This window comes from Platalea leucorodia (genome assembly GCF_965183815.1).
Source record: "Platalea leucorodia genome assembly, chromosome: 20".
NCBI lineage: Eukaryota > Metazoa > Chordata > Aves > Pelecaniformes > Threskiornithidae > Platalea > Platalea leucorodia.
The window spans coordinates 4,393,973-4,417,548 of record NC_138842.1 but is presented as its reverse complement, the minus strand read 5'-3'; the positions used below and the strand labels follow the sequence as shown (position 1 = coordinate 4,417,548).

General features: G+C 41.1%; 1 protein-coding gene across 1 annotated transcript; it reads left to right on the top strand.

Annotated features, from left to right (window-relative positions):
• Window positions 1–3,298: 3,298 nt before the first annotated feature.
• ATP12A (ATPase H+/K+ transporting non-gastric alpha2 subunit) lies at window positions 3,299–23,297 on the top strand (the record flags this gene model as incomplete). Its single annotated transcript, XM_082330528.1, has 23 exons — window positions 3,299–3,307; window positions 5,259–5,402; window positions 6,884–6,943; window positions 7,847–8,050; window positions 8,639–8,752; window positions 8,910–9,044; window positions 9,595–9,712; window positions 10,379–10,647; window positions 11,482–11,680; window positions 12,177–12,286; window positions 13,023–13,157; window positions 13,431–13,623; window positions 14,088–14,263; window positions 15,299–15,435; window positions 16,153–16,303; window positions 18,331–18,499; window positions 19,188–19,342; window positions 19,959–20,082; window positions 20,420–20,565; window positions 21,195–21,328; window positions 22,260–22,361; window positions 22,986–23,077; window positions 23,269–23,297. 23 exons carry the CDS (start codon window positions 3,299–3,301, stop codon window positions 23,295–23,297), a joined length of 3,105 nt encoding a protein of 1,034 aa, XP_082186654.1.
• Between the last annotated feature and the right edge of the window lie 279 nt (window positions 23,298–23,576).

The window sequence follows — 23,576 nt, the reverse complement described above, 5'->3', positions numbered from 1 at the left end:
AGGGGCTGCTGTGCTCCCTCTGCTGGCTCTCCCTGAGGAAAGGCAGCAAGCCTGCACCACACCTTGTAAAAGCAAATTTAAGTAGAGATCTACCACCCACTCCTGCCTCTTCAGGTACTTCTAAAGCCGCATGCTGCAATTTTTGCTAATGCAGGCCCCACTTCATACAAGATAGGAGGCATATAAATCAACACAGCAAAGTTCAACAGGCAAATCGCAGGCAAATACATTACGTTCTCCTTACTCCAAAAGCCCTTACAAACATTTACACCTTTGCTTCACAACCTGAAGGAATTTGAGAATCTGAGCACAGGCATCAGCAACCTGCAGTCTTCACGCACCACAACCTAAGAAATGTGGTCTCTGTGTGTTAAATAACAGCAAAGCATTCTCCTGGCTGTCTTTTACAGGACTTGCATACAGACATAGAAACTTAGAATAGGACCAAAATGTGTCTCAATTCTGGTGAAGAAGTATGAGAGACATCATAATTCAGAAGGGACATGTTATTTTTCTAGACCGATACTTAAAAATCAGAACAATACTCATTCATTTTACCTTCTAAACAGGGCTCAGCTATGAATGTTGAGACGTACTTGAAACACACGTGATGATCACAGCTCTCTGGCACAGACCCAAGTATACTCCTGTCTATACATGCCACGTCTTGCCAAACCAAGGCACAAGTGCTTCACTGGCAGGATTCGGTTGTGTACAAGCACTTGTCCAGAACTGCAGCCCGGGTTCTCACGCGGGCTCTATTTCTGGTACCTTTTCAGCAGGGCCAAATGACAAAACACAAGAAGATCAGTGGCAAATGACTACTGTTAACAAGGATCATTCCTCCCAGCAACGGGATATTACGCTGTCCAACCACGGTATGTTGGTTCACGGGGAACAAGAAATTTGTCTTTTTACAGTGCTTCTCATCTTTACGTTGTAACTCACAGGAAAACAATCCCTTCAGTAGACAAAATTAATGACATTTCTGCCACAGAACTTTTTAACCATCAATTTTGCACTTTGAACTTCGCAGCTCAATACAGATCGTTTGTCAGCAGCAAACCCAGCTCAATACTTTGTAAATATTGTTAAGCTATGGTACTGTCCACAGGGCTTTCCCAGTTTAATTAATTTGCTACAAAACACACCCTTAAGAAGACAGATGCGTCAGTGTAAATATTGCATGTAGACCAGGGTGTATGGGCTACTTTGTTGCCAAACACTTTTCTAATTTGCATTTCTAACATTTGTCCCCAGGCAGAAGTATTCATGATTCATAGAAAACAAATGCAAAAACTGCCCTAATGACCCAGATAACACTCTAAATCACAAACCATTACTAAAAAGTACAGAGCAGTCATTTTTACAAATCCGTGAATATCAGTATATAATGATACATATTCTTGCTTTTCATCTACCAGCTAGTCCTCCCCACTGGATTAGAAATCCCAGTTCCTAGTTAAAAGTTGTAAATGAACAAGATAAAGTACGCTAGCCCTGTTTTCACATTTTCCAGCCCGCTGTCATTACCAACAGATCAGACGGACAACGCAACTGCATTCCTGGAAGGCATTTCCCTGTTTCCAAGTCCATGTTTCCTTTCACATATCCCCCCACTTCCAGCCTCAGTAGTCTAGTTTGACGTCAAATATGCTCACTGTACCTCTCGATCTTCTTGCTCTAGTATCTTTTCCAGCAATAGAGAGGACAATCTCAGTAATGGGCAAGACATGATGCAGTTGTTCTTGCATACAGCGCACATTGTTGAAATCTCCAATACTTATATACATATGAAAAGGTTTTATATTCAAGCCCCAGGACACAATAACGTTCTCAATACAACAAACACCAGAAACTGAACGTGAAACCTTTCCAGATACACTTCTGTATCTTGCGTAACAATCTAAGATTAAAGAATGCCATGGAAAAAGACCAATAGACGTAAACTGAGAAGTGGAAACAGCTTCACTTTTTAATATAAGCAATGTTTAAGGAGGTATGACACTCGAATCACTGGAAACCTGTCCATGATTTGAACATGAATTCATTCATGTTCCTGTTGAAGTAGTAAAGGATGTTTCTTCGGTGTCTTCCCTACACTAACAGCTTATACATATGGCTTGAAACAGTCAACATTAGTTATCTCCATGAACACGTTATATCTCGCACCACAATTTGAGTCATCTGCTAGCGACTGTGGTACCTCACAGCATGTCAGATGATGCAATCTGAAGCTCATGAATTTATATAATGTAAAAGACCAACTGCTGAAATACTACATTGTTCAGTGAGACCAGTTCTGTCAGACAGATGAAAGACAGTCTTCCCCCAAATAACGTTAAATTATAGAAAATCTTTCACTGAATTTGACTTAGTTTTTCTCAGTTAAATTTCAGAGGTGAAGAAGTTAACTTCTAAGCAATGAGATATGCCAGGTATCAAAAGTGTCATAAATCTGACCATCAATCCTGTATGGAAGCTGGTAATTGGCAAGACAAACAATTTGAATAAGCCGCTAAGGTAAGCGCTCTTGCTGAAAATGCACTAGGAAGTGCTTTTTTCAGCTAAGCATGAGGGTTAAAACCACAACAAATGCAATGCAAGAATTAAAAGTGAAGTCCAAGCTAAGAGGCTTGAAGGAGCACCACTCCACTAAATCCCTATTAGTACCTAAACAGGGCAGGCATCTGACTTTCAGGGACCCTAGGCAGGCAAAGAGAACATCATGTGAACAAGCAAGACAAAATGTGCACAGACTTCCTTTACCCCACCGTACGCTGCCAGGACAGCTGGAAATCCTAAGGGGAGTCCAGTGCTGGAAAGTCTCAGAAGGAAACTCTTTGCTTCTAGCAAGATGAATAATACACCTGTTCCCTAGTTGTGAGCAAACACTACAAAGGAATAATTAGAAACTATCTGACCTGAAACCCACATGTTCATTACTGTGGTATTTTTCCACCTACTACAGGTGAAACAGAAGATGGGCTGGACCTGGAAGGGGAGGGGTGGAGTGGCGGCATAAGATGCTGATTTATAAAGCACTAGCAAACAGTGCTCTTTCTCCACAGGCTTTGGACAACGAAGTCGTCCTGCCTGAAGGATGCCAAAGTGCAAGCAGGATTCCAGCTAACGTCTGCTTGCCAGCTGAGAGGGAACTACAACCTCTGTGAGCTTTTGCACTCCAACAGCCAAAACCGCTCTGAGCCACTTCATTCTCCACTTGGGCTTTTGCTTTTCATCCAGAGACTTTAGCTTGGCTGTTTCACTCCATCAGGAAAGGAATAAACTCGCCAAGATGGTAAAGGTGAGTACACTGTTCATGGAATTGCTGCTACTGCATATGTGTTTCTTAAGAAAAAGCATTAATTTAAGTTTTAATATACATATGGATATTATAAATAGAAGCTAAATGGAACTAATACTAGACACTGTTGGGCATCCAGTGTAATGAATAAAATTTTCACTGTAAATGGGTGTGCACCTCTAATCCTAAAAAGTAAAGAGACCAGATTGGATAGGGAAGAACTCTAGGACTGGCTAGTTTCATAATCAACAGTTTCATAAACATGATCCCTTTGGCAAATGCCAAAATCTGAGATTTTAATGAAAATTTGCAGGTTAAAGGTTAAATATAGATCATGCATAGAAGTGATAAATAAATTGTACTGATTTCATTAATTTTCTTTATTATTCTCCTCCATCTGCTAAGTTCTCACAATAGATAGCTGTTTTCTGTCTCTCCTGGTCTCTCTACTGTATGGGGATTTGAAAAGCTGAACAGATTTTTGGGTGGGATAGTTAAAGAGAGGAGGAGGAGAAGGAGGAAGGTGAAGGAAAAATCACGATATATAAACCAGATTGTGAATCTTCAGCAAGGTAGAAAAAATAGAACTTCTTGTAACAGACATGTCCTTTATCTGGGATATGTATCATCAAGCAAATTGAAGTGCTTTAGGAAAAGGATTTCAGACATTTAACTCCCCAAACGACTCACCAGCTCTTAGCTTTTCCCTTCCTCAAGATACAATGTCAAGACTTCAATGTTCCTCTAATTAAAGGGCATCTGAGGATAAGATGCCACTTTTGAGTTCAGCATAGTATTAAGTAATAAGATGTCCCAATCCTTTTTTTTTCTTGTTGTTTCCATTACTTGAGCTCTCTGCTTTAGTCTGCATGTAATTAAGATGTCTACTCTCAACTCATCTGAAATATTACCTCTGCAGGAGTCCAAACATTGACAAATGCCCTGCAGAGTGTGTATGTACTCATTAGACAGACAACAACAGCAGCAGCAGCCTACCAGCTCATCTGTCCCACTAGTAAAGCACACCATCAGATAAGATGCAATATGACTCTCCTGAAGCTCTGATGGTTAATCTGTAAGGAAGCCTCCGAAATGGGGTCAACCAATAGTTCTTCCAAGGCATGGCATGTAGTTTACAAGGTAATTAGGATCTGGAACGTTATGATTACAGAAGCTGGTACATTACCAACACAGGAAGTTTGCCCTTCAGAATACAGTATTAACTCAAAGTTAGGAAACAGCACAACCCCCAAGTTATCAATAAAAGCAAAACATTGTCAGAGGTTTAGCAGCTTCCCTAGGTTAACGGTTTCTGATACTAGAGGGGCAAAAATGAGCGAAGAGTTTGCTAACTCCCTGTCAGTTCTGAGCTCTATGTAAAAAGAAAGACTTGCTTCTCCTTGGCTACCAGCATGGTGTTTGCCTCCATTTCTCTCAACGCAATTGAGTGTAAATGTTAATTTCAATTAAAAAAAGAGAAGTAAATCTTGAAGCCATGTATCTAAAAAGCTCCAGGAACAGGCAAGTTCTCAATGAGTATTTTTTCCCTCCCCTTTCCTTTTAAAAATCTTTTGCTTTTATATCAATCTCGTCTTGGAGCTGATAAATGACTTACTGGTTTTCACTAGCAATGCTGAGATCCTGGGCGGTATTCCTACACTTTGTGTTAGACCATAAACTACTAAAAGTGTTGCACATCTCTAAAGGAATCACTGTAATTTACATCTGCTGAAGACCTGACCATGACTACTGTAACACAGACTGGAGAGATCTCAGGATAAGACAGGAACTAGCACTCTAAGTCGCCAGAAGAAAGAGACAGTAGCAATCTGTAGCTTGTCTAAAAAAAGGTAGATTTGTCAGAGTTTGACTTGTTTGTGGTATTTTTTACTGCTTCCTTCAAGTCCCAGCAGATGTTCACAATAATGCCAAAACGTTATTTCTGTTGCAGAAAAAGTCTGATGTTTACTCGGTTGAGATCTATGGGACAAAAGATCTAGAAAAAACAGATATTGCAGATGAAGGGGAGAAGTACAAAGACTTGAAAGGCAACAAGAAAAAAAAGGAAGACGACCTTAAGAAAGAACTGGACCTGGTGAGTGTTGCTAAGCTCCCATTACACCTGGCAGGACAGCCTCTACTCACTGTCTGAATGAAGTCCGGTGAAGGGGAGCGAAATGCCGATGCACTATCATTTTAACAGAAGACCTGCTGCACTGAAAATCCTAACACAGGGAAGGATTTGCTTCCTCACGCTCCTGATGTGTGCCAGAAAAAAGTTGTGCAGGATTAATACCTATAATGAAAGAATGATCCTTGCTTAATTAAGCCACCAATGGTACAGAACATTATCTCCTCAAAGAGGAGTTATTCCTCAGATGGAATAACTGCAATCAGTATTTCCTCTGAACTGCCACTGGCACAGTCAGCCAGGAAACAGAGGGAAAGGGAGAAGCACAACATTTTGCTCCAGAGATTTCTAGTAGATCTAAAAGCATGCCTCAGCTTTAAGCACAGGTTTTGTTCCCCAAACTGACTGCACTGTACTTCAAGGACAGTGCATTAAGCTCAAGAAACCTGTATTTTACTTCTGGCTTGCTACTGACCTGCTGGCTGATCTTGGGAAAGTTGCTTCCTCTCTATACGTTTCAGTTTCCCAATCCGAAAAATGAAGGTAATTATACTGACCTCTTTTCTGAATTGCTTTGAGAGCAACTCAAAGGAGAGGCTGTTTATGGGCTAGATAGTATTTCCAAGGTAAGGAAACCCCAAAATGGGCCATCAGTTTACCCATCCTGTTTCCAAGCTCTACCCAGTACCAGCTAAAAAATTCTCAATGTATCTTATGTTTGCCACCAGGGGATGTAACATTACTCTCTAAAGAGAAGCCAAAGCACAGACAAGTTAATTGACTCATCCAAGCACCAATGAATCATTCTGTGAAAACAATTGTGAGATCTCTCAAATTCTTGGCTTCTAAATCTCAGTTTGGCACAAGATATAATTAGGTCAATGATACCACAGAGGTGTCACTGCAGGGAAAGGAGAAGAGCTTTGAGATTTCCCTCTCCCACACCCTTTTTAACTGTGGTTAGAACCTGCTGCTTCTTTCTACAAGACTGTGGTGAATAATTTCACATATTCTACCTTGTCAATCAAGTGCCAAGATTGTTGTCACACATATTCTGATACCACACCCTTTCTTCTATCAACATGTTGCCTCTGGTACTGAATGCTTGAGTCCTGTAGCATGTAAAGAGGAACTATTTATCTAAAAGAAGCACAGACATTTGTGGTAAGCAGTATTAACATGAAAACACCATTCTGTTCTTGTGACAGATTTGCTGGAGGAGGGAGCTATTTACAAAAGTACTCTGAAAATCAAAAGAAAATACCATCTTCCAGGGGAAGATATTTGCTTATCAATATGCAAATTGCACATTGTCTATTCATGAAAGTGGGATGTCATACTAACAACTGGATCCATGGTCCCAGACCCAGGCTGTTTGAACATTCTCCAGATCCTGAAATAAAAATTTCCGCTCACTATTATTTTCTCTTTCTTTTGGCATCCAGGATGACCACAAACTCAGCGCTTCAGAACTGGAGGAAAAGTATGGTACAAGCATCGATAAAGTAAGTTCACAGGGCATCATTAAGAAACCGCCTGAATCAGTTGCCTTACTTTGCCTCTGACTTACCCAAAGCTTCCTAGAAGCAGTAGGAAAACATTCAAATCAACAGACTCATACATAGATGTATGTGTGGATGCCTGCATGCACAAGCACGATGCTCTAACTCCCAGTAAAGCCTAAACCAGCAAGTCACAAAGTGCAGCACTGACCTGGATGTAGACTGGCGCTTCTCTCAAGTCTGAAGAAGTCTGATCTACGGTTTTGAAATCAGAATCCCCCCACAAAACGTGACCTCAAAGTTTGCACCAGGACCTCAGCTTTTCAGAAGTTTTTATCTCATATTTCAGTTTTGCTACAAGTCATTTTTCACTGGCAGTGTCTGTAACAATCTATAGCAAGAGAGTGCACTGGAAATTGTTTTATCTTGAAGGAAACACTAGATTTGAGAAACTATATACCTGAGTCCCTTTGACACCTAACATTCAGACATCAAAGCATTGCAACATGGCCAGAGTACAGACAAGAACTTTAAGGAACCCATGAACTACAAACATCTTGGTGGAAATGCAGGAACAGCAGCAAAAGAACTGATGTCTGTTTTTCCCCAGCTTTCCAAACACTTAGTACAGGTATACTTGACAGATAACCGACAGAATTAAAACTCCTAATGGACACAGCCCCAGATTCAGTGCGCCAGTAAAAAAAAAATCTGTTTCTTCATAGCAGATAACTAGTAGTAGCCCACCTGAAATCAGAAAGTTTGGAAATCAAAGATGCAGGTTACTGCAGCTAATCTGTGACACAAACAACGTTTAAGGAAAAAACAGCATGTGAATTTTGTTCCGAGTTGAGACAAAAATCTGTTTTCTGTGACTTCTTTGTAACATGTCATTTACTTTTGCAGGGTCTCTCTAGTGCAAGAGCAGCAGAGATTTTGGCTCGGGATGGTCCCAACTCACTCACTCCTCCCAAAGCCACCCCTGAAATTGTTAAGTTACTCAAGCAGATGGTGGGAGGGTTTTCCATCCTCTTATGGATTGGAGCTGTCTTCTCCTGGATTTCATTTGGTATTCAGCTTGCTCAGGGAGCTGAATCACCTTTTGACAATGTAAGTATTTGAATAACCACAAAGTGAGTATGTGACCCTTTGACAATCTAAGTAATTTAAATACTACTTCACAGTTATTCAGTAACTACAAGGAGGCCTTTTATTCTTTCAGGACTCTCCCTCTGCTACCAAACGTTTCTGATAAAAGCTCAAATACCTGACATACCACTTCTGTTTAAGAGTGCCTATCCAAAGGTTTTATAACCACTACCCATAATCGTAATACTTGAGTACTCATAAGAGCAATATCGAAGTCCACAAAGTAGTCCGGAGTCTTTGACTCCGATTCCCTTATGAGTTACACTGTGCTAGGAATACAATTTGTTCGGGTTTGTGTCAGGTTGAGTTTAAAGAAAGCTTTTAGAGAGATGGGAAACTTGCTATTAAAAGCCCTTTTCATACTCAAAAAGCTTTACTTGATCATCACCAGGGCAAAACTTGAAAGTTCTTTTCTTAAACTGTCTTTTGACCTGACCAATACCTCATTTTAAGAGTCTCCTGAAACAGTATAGAACTATGATTTATTCTAGCAGAGGAATTGCTGAACGCTTGTCTTAAATTAACCAGATTATGTCTTTTATTGATTAGCTCTACCTTGGAGTAGTCCTGGCACTAGTTGTCATCCTCACTGGTATCTTCGCTTACTATCAAGAAGCTAAAAGCACAAACATCATGGCCAGCTTCAGCAAAATGATTCCCCAGGTGAGAATAACCAAGGCATTTCATTTGAGATGCAAGTTCATTCCAATAATGCACTTCAAAATGGCAAAAGCACAATAAGCCCAACTTGAATTTACCTCTTGGTAGGAGGTTTAGAAGATGGCACAATGCTAATTTTTGTCACGCTTCCATCCTTCAGCATGCTCTCGTCATCAGAGATGCAGAAAAGAAGGAACTGCCAGCAGACCAGCTCGTGGTTGGAGACATTGTGGAAATAAAGGGCGGAGATAGGATCCCAGCGGACATTCGTCTCATCTTTACTCAGGGTTGTAAGGTAAACAGTACTTTGCAGAGCATGGGGAAAAAGGAAAAACGTGGTTTAGACACTTTTATTACATATAAAGAATTTCTGCGCACCCAATATGAATTATTAGAGCTTTAATTAGACATAACCTAATTAAATCATAGAGCGCAGAAGCTATACTGTGATGCTCAGCTCATCTAGGACTAACATCTCCACTCCCTGAACATTAAAAGAAGCCATTAGGTCCACACAATGTTCTAGCAATGCTCTTTGCCAGGACGGGGGAAGAAATACCAATACAGTGTTAAGAGGTTCCACAGACCTGGAGGCAGATCTTCAAACCATGTTTTCTTTCAGGCTGCTGCTGAAAATTGCACTGACCGACAGACATGCAACATTGACGGAACTGAATTCCCACAGAAATAGATACTCTCAGTGATAATGGCAAATCTCTCAGAGAAAAGGCACCAAGAGATTATGGCCCTATCACCAATTATTAAATGTGCTGCTGCCTTACCCTCTGGGCTAGACATAACTGCATTACTAACTTTAATATGGGCATGTCTCCGTTTCATTAAAGGTGGACAATTCTTCACTCACAGGGGAATCAGAACCACAGTCTCGTTCCTGTGACTTCACCCATGAGAACCCCTTGGAGACCAGGAACATTGCGTTCTACTCCACCACCTGTGTGGAAGGTGTGTACAGACAGAGAGAAGGGCCTCCAGAAATGGCACCTGTACAGGGTGCTACATAATACTGCTAACTCATTTTAAACAATTCTGCTTCAAGGAATTCCGGAAGGGTTTAGTTGCTCACAAGAAACTATTGTCCCAAGCACACCAGAATAAAGCCTTAGGCACTGGGGTGGTCATATTTAGTATCAAGCAGCGAGACATTTGTTTTAACACCTAGCCTGGTTATGGGTGCAATAATCAATCAGTTGCGGTTTCCTCGTGGTCTTTCCATCACTATCTTTAGGAATGTCACGTTGCAGATACCTCTAAGTACTTGTGGATGCTTCTGTGTAAGGGCTCTGCACGGATAAAGGTGTTGTTCCTATTCTCAGGGCTAAAAGGTATGCGTATCATACCTAACAGACTATCTACTATGAGACTGTACAGTGCCCAGGATAACACTACATTCCTACTGCAATGCAATCAAAAAAGACTAATTAATGAAAATTAGCTTATGTCTTTCTTTCTCTTCACTGACAGAGCTATAAGATTTCTAAGGGGAAGAATGTAATTCTGGGGTGAAGTCTCAGTCACGTTAAGGCTGAGAAGAGTCTTCGTCAATCAGTACCGGCTACAGAAGACAGGACTAGTCTCTCCTGGAGCTGACAGTCTTTTATTTCTTTGCAGGCACTGCTACTGGCATTGTAATCAACACTGGGGATCGCACTGTCATTGGGCGGATTGCCTCTCTCGCATCGGGAGTAGGAAATGAGAAAACACCCATTGCTATCGAGATAGAGCATTTTGTCTACCTGGTGGCAGGAGTGGCCATTTCCATCGGTGTTCTCTTCTTCATTATATCTGTGTCTATGCGATACAAGATTCTGGACTCCCTCATCTTTCTTATTGGCATCATTGTGGCAAATGTGCCAGAGGGACTGCTAGCCACAGTAACGGTGAGTCTATGTTTGAATTCACTGGTTGCCACTGTAGTTCTTCCATCATTACCACAATTCATCACTCGTAAGTTCATTACAGTGCAACACTAACCAGTGAAGAACAGATTATCTATTAAGTGACTGGGCTGAGCTGAGTTTGAAATAGGGGTGGTTTTTTCCATGAAACTGAAAGGACAAACATTTCGTTTGGGAATTCTGGCATAACTAAGCCATTAATCTTAAAAGCTTCAGCACAACAATCCAGTTTGAAACAAGGTTCTTCCAAGTACTGTTCTCCCTCAATTGCTAACCAGTAGAATGATGTGACTCATTTCCCCGCAACCTGTTGCTATTTGGAAATGAAGACATTGTACTCTAAAGTTGCGTGAAAATTCCACTTACTAACACATGTAAAGCATCACTACAATCCCTGGCTGAGAAGCAGCACACCTGCTAAGCACCGTTAGCCCTAAAGTACACCAACAACGAACAACCAGCAGGACTGCAACAATGAAGAGAATCATTTCAGGATTCATTAAGTTGGTGATTAGGAGCTCCCCCCCATTACAGGTTCTTCCATCTAAAACAGCCTCTTAACTGACATGACATTCTTATTTCTATCAGCAGGAAAGAAGGTTCCTCTCAGCAGCAAATGTACTTCTGCTAGTTAGAGCCAAACCTCTGACCTTAATAATGCTATTAAAAAAGAAAAAAACGCACTGCAGTCAACCAAAAGATAATTTTTTTAAAATGTTCTCTTCCTAAAAAAAATAAACACAAAAACCTACCAGAAGTATGCAACCTCATTGCATCATTCTGTAACAGTGAGCCAAACTCCTTTACTTCTGCCAGGTGAGTCTGTCTCTGACAGCCAAGCGGATGGCGAAGAAGAACTGTTTGGTGAAGAACTTGGAAGCTGTAGAAACACTCGGTTCTACCTCCATCATCTGTTCCGACAAGACAGGGACCCTCACACAAAACAGGATGACTGTTGCTCACCTCTGGTTTGATAATCAGATCTACTCAGCTGACACCAGTGAAGATCAAACAAGTAAATATGGCAACGGGGGACCCGGGAAGGGGCAACTACTTGGATCAAACCTGTGGTGTTTCACACCTACTGGCTGTCAAACTGATGTCAGTGGGAATACCTTTTGATAGCTGAGAGGGACATGTTTTCCTTTCACATACAAGTGTTGTGTGCAACAGGAAAGTCCCTTCTTAGCCATGTAAAGATGTGGAGAGAAAAAAAAAAAATATTTGAACTCCGCTCACAGAAAGTAATTCTGGAGGAGGTTCTAATCCAGATTCTTTTGCCGACAGTTAACTTAGTAGGGACATAAAGAGAGAAATATCATCTAAGCAACTTTGCCAGAACTGCTAACTGATGGATGTAACAGTTTGTGTCAATTTGTTTTTCTATAACAGAACCTCTCAAAAGAGCAATTTTCTTCTGCAAATAATTCAATCCTGTTGTTTCAAACTTAAGCTTCTGCTTCCACGCATAATATGCTAAGGAATGCATGATTTATTTTGCTTCCTCTCAGCCCAGCCTTTTGATCAAAGTTCTCCGTCATGGACAGCATTATCAAAAATTGTAACTCTCTGCAACCGGGCAGAATTCAGACCAGGACAGGAGAATCTCCCAATAATGAAGGTACTGCCTACTTTATATCAGCTTATTTCTCTTCCTCTGAAAGAACACCACATGTAAGTTGTTCTGGTTGGCTTTAGTAATCTCCTTTGTTTTACCATAGCAATCTTCTAAGTTACTATTTATAGTAGCATTACTGCTATACATTGGCAAAAAAAAAAAACAGAGCCACGAGCAACTGTCCCTGTAAGGAAAAAACTAATTCAGGTAGCAAGAATTTCTACACTAGTAATTACTACACTATTAATTTAATACGGCAAGATAGAAAAGGTAAACATGCCTTAATTAATGTCTTTACACATGACTGCTGAAGGTAGCAAATTCTGGTGACTAGACTGCCAGAACAAATCCCTGATTTCTACTGTTTACTCCATCAGTGCCTTCCTCAAAGCCACTTGATTCTGTGCATCAGTTAGCTCACCCATACGTGCCTGCTGCTACCCTAGAACTGCATTACAAAGCTTCCACACAAACCTGAAAGTGATCACAAATCTCATGCTTTTGCAGAATCAAGCGCTAACTTCATCTCTTTGCTGTAGCTTAGTTCTAGCAGCAAGTACAAAATAGATGTCCCAAATTTTTACTGTAATAATTTTACTGCAATACATCCAGGACTGGATGTAGCAATGCAGATTCATTGCTGCTTAAGCATGTAACACGTTATAGAAGCACGCAAGCTCTCCTGATGGAAGTACAGATGTATAAGTGCTATAAACTGTTTCTTCTTTTGTGCATACAGAGAGTTGTGGTAGGTGATGCCTCTGAAACAGCTCTGCTAAAATTTGCAGAAGTCATTTTGGGTGACGTCATGAGTATTAGAGCACGGAACAAGAAAGTGGCTGAAATTCCTTTCAACTCAACCAACAAATTCCAGGTGTGTTTCATTTGTGGAAATTATGCCAGACTGTTTGCAACTTAAACTGTTTCTAACACTGGGTCTAATGCAACTATTTGTGACCTCAAAGTCTTAATGGGGTAACTCAGTGACAGAGGAAACCTAAGCTAAATGTAGTTCATTCCATTTGATGGAATGTGCGATATCCTCATGGAAAAGAAGAAACATTACTTCCATGCAAAGTGATCAAAACTAGAAACAAATGAGGATCACATATGCTCTTTCAAATCATTTAATATTTGTGGCACACAGCTTTCCATTCACGAGACTGACGATCCCAACGACAAACGCTTTCTGCTGGTGATGAAAGGTGCCCCAGAGAGGATTTTAGAGAGATGTAGCACCATCATGATCAACGGCAAAGAAGAACCACTGGACAGTGAAAAGGCAGAAGCTTTCCAAACAGCATACATGGAGCTGGGGGGCATGGGAGAGAGAGTGCTGGGTGAGTCCAACCAGAGGGACTATCAGAGAACCGCGGTTTTAAATCTTGGTACAATCTAGTGTGTCTCGACTTCATTCCTCTTGCAGTGGAGGGAAAAAAGGAAAGTGTACAGTCTCCTAAGCAGAGCGTTAAATGTGCTGTAAGCTCTCTGTGGCAGGGATGCCCTTACTGCTCTATACTGATGTTGATCTGCCACACTGCGCAGCTAAAAAAACCTGTAAGTCATCCACAAAGGAAAATGCTCTGCCCTGCTGGCAGTATCGCTAGCTTTGCCACACAAAACACCGACTCTATATGAACTTTGATGTAAAGGTTACAACAGCAGGTTAAAAAATCTTCCATGAAAAGCTAATGGTTAAATGCACTGAACTTCTGTGGACAAGAGCAAAGCCTGATGCTATATAGCAAGCTCTCCTCTTTCTCCCACTATTTCCTACATTACATCAACTTAAGTTTCTTTTCAGGTTTCTGTCATTTGTACCTGCCTGAAAATGAGTTTCCAGACACCTACCCATTTGACACAGATTCCATGAACTTCCCAACGTCCAACCTGTGCTTTGTTGGGCTCTTATCTATGATTGACCCACCTCGCTCCACAGTGCCAGATGCTGTCTCAAAATGCCGCAGTGCTGGGATCAAGGTAGGGATTTTACAATGAAAAGTACAGTGATTCTACAGAAAGACTCATGATAATATAACTTTTAAGATCTTCCACCACCTTGCCATTAAGTAGCTTTCTAGCAACAACTACCAAAAATCTAAATGTTTGTTAATACCATTCTACAATTTTAACTCCAAGAAACTACTTGAAGGCCCTGAGAGGCACAACAGTTTAATTTATGTGGGAATCAGACTATAGGAAGTGCACAGAACCCCAAAACTGGAAACCCAAATTTGGAAAAGCTCAGATACTGTCTCATCAGATCCATTTCTAGAATATAGAAGCCATGCCAGCTAGAATTACTTGCTTGTAAACAGTATAAAGTAACAGAAACAATTCTTGAGAAGGCATTAGGACACCTGTTATGAACTTCTATGCATAGGAATCACAAATCTCAAAACTGTTCAAGTTGAACCCGAAGGAGTAATTCTCCTAATTTCACTCCCAGGGGACCCACAAGTAAACTTTCAGCTCTAGGCAGAGAGGCAATCTAGCTAAAGAAAGGAAAATCGGTATTTGGAATTACTGATCTCAGATGAGATGAATCCCAAGTCCCAGCCCTGATGAACTTTTCTGTAGTCTGAAGACAAATCTGGCAACTTTTCTTCAAGAAAATCAAGAAAAAACTGTGTTTTATCTGTCAGGACACCTCAGTCACAAGGATCCATTTTAAGATGCAACATTCTAATGAACTCTCACCTTTGAGTATACTTAATATAAATTCTTACATAAAGGCTTCTTTATTCTGCATTATTTTAACCTTGCTGCCTGTGAAAAGTTCTTCCTTTACAGCCCTGATAAAATAGCGCCAATAACAAGATGTAGAAACCAGATGTAAATATAGAGCTAATGCAGTAATAGTCATAATCTGTCATTGTTGTGTACATAGCACAGCTTTCCAAGTTCAGATTCTAAACGGCTTCCTGGTCTACAACAATTGATACTTCACCTTATCTCACTCCAGGCATTACATATACATTTGTCACTCACGCTGAGTGCTTGTCCCTTCCTCAGGTTATCATGGTCACTGGTGACCATCCAATCACGGCTAAAGCCATTGCCAAGAGCGTAGGCATCATTTCAGCCACCAGCGAGACTGTGGAAGATATTGCTAAGCGCCTCAACGTTCCTGTTGAGCAAGTCAATAGACGGTAAGAAACAGAGTCTAGGGAAGACCTATGGGTTCATTTCCTGAAAGCTATGCCTTCTCCCTCCATAATGCTTTTATAGCCTAATTCTACATTACGGCTGCTTTTTGCTTCTCTGTTTCTTGATACATTTCCAGACACTGTGACCATCCAACGTGTCATCTCTACCTAAATAACTATGCGTCTAGGTCAGCAGCTCTCATCTTCACTGGCCCTTGAGAAAAAAAACCTAGCAAATTATACTTTGCAGATCATGTTGGACTTTGCTGTCACTGCCCATTTGACAAAATGCACACATATGAAAAGCAAAATTCAGGATCACATGACCTAAGGACCATCAGTCCAAACTCCTCTTTCACCCACTAAATGTGAAAAAATAACATCATAAGAGAAAGACAAAAACTCTTTACAGAAAAGATGTCTTCCTCCTCCACTGTCCCACCCTCCCACTCAGAGCCCTCTTTAAAATGCGTTTTCTACTGTTATGTCTGCTCAGGAGGAAGCTTCAATTACTCCCCTCTGTATCTAGGTAAGTGTAATTCACTCTGGATTTCTACAGTTGCTTTCATTCAACACCTGCTGATTAACAACTAATGCTTCTGAAATTAACTCAATTTGCTGCTTTCCTTACTATCAAGCCTCATGCATTCTACGAGCGTGCTATTTTTATCTAAGCCTTTTGATCTGAAAATTTACCCAGCTTTCCCATGGCTCTTACAGAGAAGCTACAGCAGCAGTAGTTAACGGGATGGAGCTGAAGGATATGAGCTTGCAGCAGCTGGATGAAATCTTGTGTAACCACTCAGAGATAGTCTTTGCTCGGACATCGCCCCAACAGAAACTGATTATAGTTGAAGGCTGCCAAAGGCAGGTGAGTGAGCGGTGTACGAGGTCATACACAGGTATGGCTATAGGGCATTCATGGGGCAGTAGCTTTCCGCAGGTATCATCCCCGAGGTGAGAGGGTGGAAGCCAATTTCCCGTGCTCTCTAAGCTCTGTTTATACTCTTTTCACTGTGCAAGAACATTATCTAACAGATTGCCACAAACGCTGTCTGGACAGAATCCAAGCTACCCAAATTCCTGTTACAGACTCTGAACTCCTGTTGACAAAATGAGCTTTTCCTAAGTTTGACTGGCGTGGAGCTGTGCCGAGGGTCTGTCTTTTGCGTATAATTCTGAGAAGCTGCTGCTGCGCTGCACATAAAGCCTCCTGGGCAGAGACTGTACACTGTTTGGGAAGGAGCCTTCCCTCAGGAATTCTTTAAACCCAGATAAAAGCAACATGTTACCACATCCTCTCATCTTATCTCTTGCGGCCATTTAGACTTATGCACCTCCTGGCCACAGGAATGTTTAGAAGCGAAATAAGGTATGAATCCCGCAAAACGTCATAGCATGATTTATATAGGACCAAGCCTTATCTATGTTACTTTCAAAGACTGTAAAACAACCCACAGAAAGCAGGATTTAAAGAGAGTTTGTCTCATCCACAGGCAAAATTATGTAAGGGAGCATGGAGCGCAGCCAGCACAAGAGGCAGAAGGGAAAGAAATGACATGTATAGAGCTCTGAAAAAGACACAAATTGTCATCAAAAGATTCTCCCCTCAGACATGACACCTTCCAAGTAGTTGCTGAGTTGCTGCAAATCGAAAACCACACTACTGCTGTGCCTGAACTTTACAGAGAGGAGATGTGACACGACATTATTTTATTTTTGTAATTACTCCAGAGCTAAGCTTTGCAATCAGCATTATCGGCTCTTTGGGTTTAAGCCTGCTTTCAGGAGAGTACAAAACAAAACAAAAAAAAAGGCTAAAATCTTTCAATTTAATCTTTTTTTTTTTTTTTTTTTTTTTGAAGGGCCTTTGGCAGACAGGGGGTAAATGTGTTCTGCACTGCTTAGGCACCCACACTCCTGGTAGATTTGGCTCTTTGAAGGACGAAAAGGAACACCCTGCCCCCCTCAACTCAAGCCAGCCAGTCTACATGCTATGTTTAGCACTTAGAGCTTATAAGCCCTTCTATACATGGCATTAGTTATAGGTAGTGACACTGTGCTAAATCCTCACAGGGACAGGACATTCAGTAATTGTATTAATCAGTTTGTCAGGCTTTTTCCCCACTCGAAACACTCTGTATTGCTGTCAAGCCCTGAACTTTTGCATCAACTAGAACAGGACCTTTAGCTGCAGTAGATGGTTTCACTGGAAGATAACAAAGAAGCAGAGCTGAATAATCAGAGTTTTTCCATCTTTTGGATTACCAGCGCAATTCTAGCATAGACTGGCAATGAGCAGAAGTTGTTGGGATAGGATAAGAACAGTCTCTGACTGAACAGTTACATAATTTACAATTAAGATGAAAACTGATTCGATAAGCGCTTCACAAAAAAAAAAAGACAGGGACAGAACATGTTGTGTCAACTGAATCTCCCACAGATGCCAGAGATGAGCCTGGGTCTATTCAGACAGGGATAGACCATATCTATATAGACAGATGTCTAAATTTTTAAGCCCCCTTATATTCCACAGAAAGAAATGATCAGATTAATTGCATTTTAAATGCATCTAATTTAGATGTCTACTCTTTAGGATGTAGTAAATCATATCCCTGAATTTCCCATTTCTCTCTACTATGAAGGGAGTCTAGACGACAAACTCGGATACAGACATCCATCACACGAAAGCCTGAGGTTGCTTTATTAATCCTACCTAGCGTCTTTCTGATCACTGGCTATGCTTTATGTGGGTACGAAGAGGATTCAGAACTTCATATCAGCGTCTTTCTTCTAGACATTTAGAGACAGGGAGTGTGCCGAGAGCAGACTGTCCTTAGGGGCAGACAGCACCATCTCCTCAAAAACCCCACATCTGGATCCTTTTGTGTGTTTCAGGGAGCAGTTGTTGCTGTGACTGGAGATGGAGTCAATGACTCTCCTGCTCTTAAAAAAGCAGATATTGGAATTGCTATGGGTATTGCTGGTTCTGACGCAGCTAAAAATGCAGCTGATATGGTACTGCTGGATGATAACTTTGCTTCTATAGTCACAGGAGTGGAGGAAGGTAAAACCAATGTTGCTATCCACTTTCTCAGCCGAAAGCCGCCACACAGCACTGGCGGGTCCTCCTGATCCTTTCCTCCTGCGCTCACCCCCCCTTTTTTCTTTCTGGATTTGGGAATGTGATTTTGATATTTGGAAAAACTGGGAATTAATTCCATTTATAGTCACATGACAAACAGACAATAAGGAAATCATCCCCCTCTCTCACACATAGCATCAGTCTGCTATTGCTGCTTGTTCAAGCTCCAGACAGAAGCACTCCCCATCTTATTCCTATGCAGTTCTGAGCCTCACAAAGATACAAATTGTTTTCTCTACATTTTCACTCTATTACTTGCTCACACATCACCTTCACCGTCCTCAACCTGTGACAGCAACGCACATTCCACTCTTCTCTCACAGTAAAGAGCTTGTGGTTTCCATTTAAACTACAGCATATTGTGGAACGTGACTTTTTCCCCAATCTTTCTCATTGAAAGAGATTTTTTATTTTCACTTGAATTTTGAGAAGGCTCTAAGGGAAGGTAGGTTAGTAGTTTAAAAAACAAACAAACAAAATGCATGGGGAAACATATGAGGAAAGTAGACATAAGCGGTAAATGTTTTGACTTCATTTAGGTAAATACTGAACTTCTCTGGAAAACACTGTTGACAATTATCTTTTACAAAAGCGTTTCTTTTTCCTCCAGGCCGCCTGATCTTTGATAACCTAAAGAAAACAATTGCCTACACCCTGACTAAGAATATTGCTGAACTCTGTCCCTTTCTCATCTACATTATTGCCAGCATTCCAATGCCCATTGGCACTATCACCATCCTATTCATTGACCTGGGCACAGACATTGTAAGTTGGGGTCTTTTAAGTTATTTTCTGCTGAAATATCATGACAAGTGAGAGGGGCTGGGTGCAAAGGGATATGCAGAACACTGAAAGATTTCGTCGCTTTACCCTGCAGCTGAATAACAAGCTAGTGAAAGAGGGCTAGATTAAAAGCAGCCAGGTACAGAGAAAGAAGAGTAGAAAAAACACCTGCAGAGGGGGAGCGGAAAGAAAAGACTTCTGATCCACGCTGACAAGCAAAACTCAGCAGTGTGCAAAATAACAGTGTGTTTCAATCAAGAGATCATACAGATTGCTGCAGTTACTACAGGGGATGAATACCAGACATTTCATCAGAGCCCAGTCCAAGGGATCTGAAGGACCCTTAAATGTTTTCAGTATCCTCTAGCCCTTTGTATTGTCACACGATCGTCAGACCTATGAAACAGTTTCAGACTTCCTCAAATCCTTTATACATGTCAAGAGAACGCTACACGGATCCTTCTTTCATTTGCTCTGTGTATACTGAAAAGGCAGGGTATGTAAACAGAACCACCCGAGAGCTGAAACTTTTCTGATAAGCATCTGAGAAGAAGACAAATGTTGCCACCAAGACTCTGATGGTTTATTTCTGTTGTAGATCCCCTCTGTTGCATTAGCCTACGAAAAAGCTGAAAGCGATATTATGAACAGGAGACCTCGTAACAAAAGGAAAGACAGGCTGGTGAATGAGCAGCTCGCTGTATACTCCTATCTGCAGATTGGTAGGTTGGCCTGTTCTCTGTAACACTATCTTGTATCAGAAACCAAGACAGAATCAAGGTTGATTAATTTCTAAGAAAAAGGGGAGCTGAAACTCAACTCCTTCCTCTGCCTTCCTAGGCAAACTTACTAACTCCCTTCTGCTGCTCATTATTCAACAATACAACAGGTTTTTATCTACAGAGGTCAAGAACCTTAGAGCACTAAGAGCTCTAAAACTACCTTTAGACTCATGGCAAGTTGCATGCCATAGGAGATAGATCAACACTAATATCCAGCACATTCTCCTGTGCTCCTAAGTTTTGCTTCTTCCTCATTTCTACCTCTTTGATTTTGCAGGTATCATGCAGTCGGTGGGAGCCTTTGTAACCTATTTTACTGTGTATGCTGAACAAGGTTTCCTCCCTTCCACGCTGCTTGGCGTGCGAGTCAACTGGGAAAACAATGCCATTAATGACTTTGAGGATTCATATGGACAGGAATGGGTAAAGAAGCACTGAAACATTCTCGCACTGTCTCTCACAGTTTCTTAAAAATTCTATACTCTCCTCCAAAATAAAGGATTAGGGAAAGAGAGAGAGATTTAAATGGAAAAATAATTGGTTTTCATCTAATGGTCCCTCAAGATAGACTCTTTAGAGCTTCCTGCCACCTAGCTCTTTCATTCAGACTCCATTCTTTCATTCATTCTTCTACAATTTGCCTTCTTCTGATTCAAAGCCTTTGGAGATGTACCACCTTCTCTGGACTGTTTAGACCCATCATAATCTCTCAGCCCTGCTTCTGAACAGCACTACTGGGAAGTACTTTGCAGACTCTCCCTCCCCCTTCCACTCTTCACTCCCCCTCACTCATTCTGCAGAAATCACAAGACAGAAGCCATTAATAAATCAATATAAATACCTCCTTACACCAAGCTCGTGCTTCAGCCTCATGACTCATCCACAGTAACTAGCGGACTAGGACAACTGGCCAAAATCGGATTGTTATGTATCTAAATCTGGAATACCTCTGCATCGACACATTAGTAACTGAAATCCTACTATCAAGGGTTGCAGTCACTTGCACAAGATACGAATGCCTGATATAACACTATTTTTCCTTCGCTTTGCAGACTAAATACCAGAGGACGTACCTACAGTGGACTGGCTATACTGCCTTTTTTGTCAGCATCACAATTCAGCAAGTTGCTGATTTGATCATCAGGAAGACACGAAGAAATTCCATTTTCCAGCAGGGTCTTTTCAGGTGAGTTTTGAAGATGCTTTACCTGACACGAGAGCATAAGTTAGCCTACTGCTCATTTGGTTAGCTTAGTGATTTAGCCCACTCACATTCAGTCTTTGAACAAAGACTAAATCTGGCTTCAAGCAATCGCAAATCTCCGACAAACATTTTATTACACCTCCCCCCACCCCCTTTCCTACTTCATGATAGGAGTTATCATTGTACTGGTTACTGTGAAAATGAATCAGCTTAAAACTAACTCTCCATTCATTAAAATGTTTACTACAAAAAAGGGACTTTTCTCTCCAGATTATTTTCTGAAGTTCTGTTATACAGTTATCAATAGATAGCACATTTGGACTTCTCCAAGATAACTTTAGCCTTTGAGAAGAGGAGACACCAGCTGGTCAAACTCCCCAAGATAGTGCTGGCTGCCCTCTGCAAAACACTCTGCACCCTTCAATCCCATGGAAGCCAGGAAGTTAAAAATATCTGTTGGGACAGAGGCCACATGTAAAAGCTGGCAATCAGTCAGAGTATTAGGAAAGCAAATTGTTTTCCTTTCTTTATCTGCAGGTACAGAGCCTACACCTATGTATATTTCCTTCTTACATTTACATTTGAGTCACAATGTGCACGTTCACAGTGCAACTAGAAGACAGGACTAATGCAAACTGCATGTCTGCCTAAAGCTTGCTTTAATCTAGGTAGGTCAGGAATGCTACCAGGAAAGACACGGGCGTATGCAACGTAAGACAGCGCTACACAGTCTACCACTTGTCTCACGCTACTGTGCCTGCAGTGCTCATCATCTGATGCAGATCATTCAAGCCACCTAGCAGAGCACAACCGCAGCTCTGAAAGTGGCGCAGCCTTTGCCTTACACTGCGGCATCAGGTTTTTATGCATGGACAGAGGCATGTTCTTCCTCTTCGGTTTTCTTTTCTTGTAGGAACAAAGTCATCTGGGTGGGTATATTTTCCCAGATAGGAATTGCTCTGATTCTTACCTATGGTCTTGGACATGTTACAGCCCTAAACTTCACACCGCTGAGGTGAGTTTTGATGCCAGCGTACTTCCCTTGCCCTCCACGTATAAACAGACACTGACTTACCATTCTGCCAGAAACAGATAAATGGGAGCAGGATGCCCATGCAGCACAATTCATGGATAAATATTTAAGAATATTCATCATGAGAACAAGGTGGACAATATCTTGACCAAAAAGCTTCCACAAAAAGCAGCACTACTTTTTCTACTAGATTTACTACTGAGGATCCAGAAACCTACTTGTGTAGAACAAACATTTTAATGTTTTTTTCCAGGATCCCCGTTATTTTGGTGAGACTAGATAGCATTTTACTTAATTTTATATATCACTGTCAGAAACGTTCCATTTTTCTGCCAGCTTCAGAGACTGTAATACGACCAGGCAACATTGCCTTCTGAATAGTATCTGGAATAAATTAATTCAGTAACAACTTAAGACGGGGAGGCTTACATGCACATCATCTTATTTCTAACCGTTTGAGTGCTTAAATTAAGGGGAAGAAAAAAAAAAGGAAGCCAAAAAGGCCAGATTCTCTTTTAGTGACATCAAATAGCATAGACAGAGACCTCAGAAATTCAACTGAGTGGTTAGATGCTTCTGAATGAGAACCTCTTGTCCCACTCCCAGGTTTCAGTATTGGTTTGTGGCTGTACCATTTGCCATCTTGATATGGGTCTACGATGAAGTCCGCAAGCTGTTTATCAGGAGATACCCAGGAAGTAAGTAGATTTTTCTAGTTTAGTGTTTTAATATAAGATGTCCTTTCCTACCCTTTCACTCATACACCTACCTTATCTGCTGCTGACAGGTGGACTGCTTAAAAATGCACCATTTGTTCCCTATGATTACTTTTCCTTTCTGAGGAAAAAATGACTGATTTTTTTCCCCCCCCTCCCTTCTCCTACTGCAGGCTGGTGGGACAAGAACATGTATTATTGAAACAGTCCTTATCACTGGTCATCTTCCTCCTTGTGGAGAGCTTCTTCCCCACCTGACACAGCCTCTGCTGCTTTAATATCCTGTCTGTGCAATATCAAGCATGAGTTCGCCCCATGAAGGGGTGAAGAAATTTCATGAATTTCACGAAGAAATAAGGACTTTAGAGGTTGATAAATTACCTCCCACTGTACTGTAAAGCTGACACTTGTCTAGAAATTTAAATGCTACCTATTTTTGTAACAAGCACAATTTTCCCTCATTCAAACATGAACTTAGAAG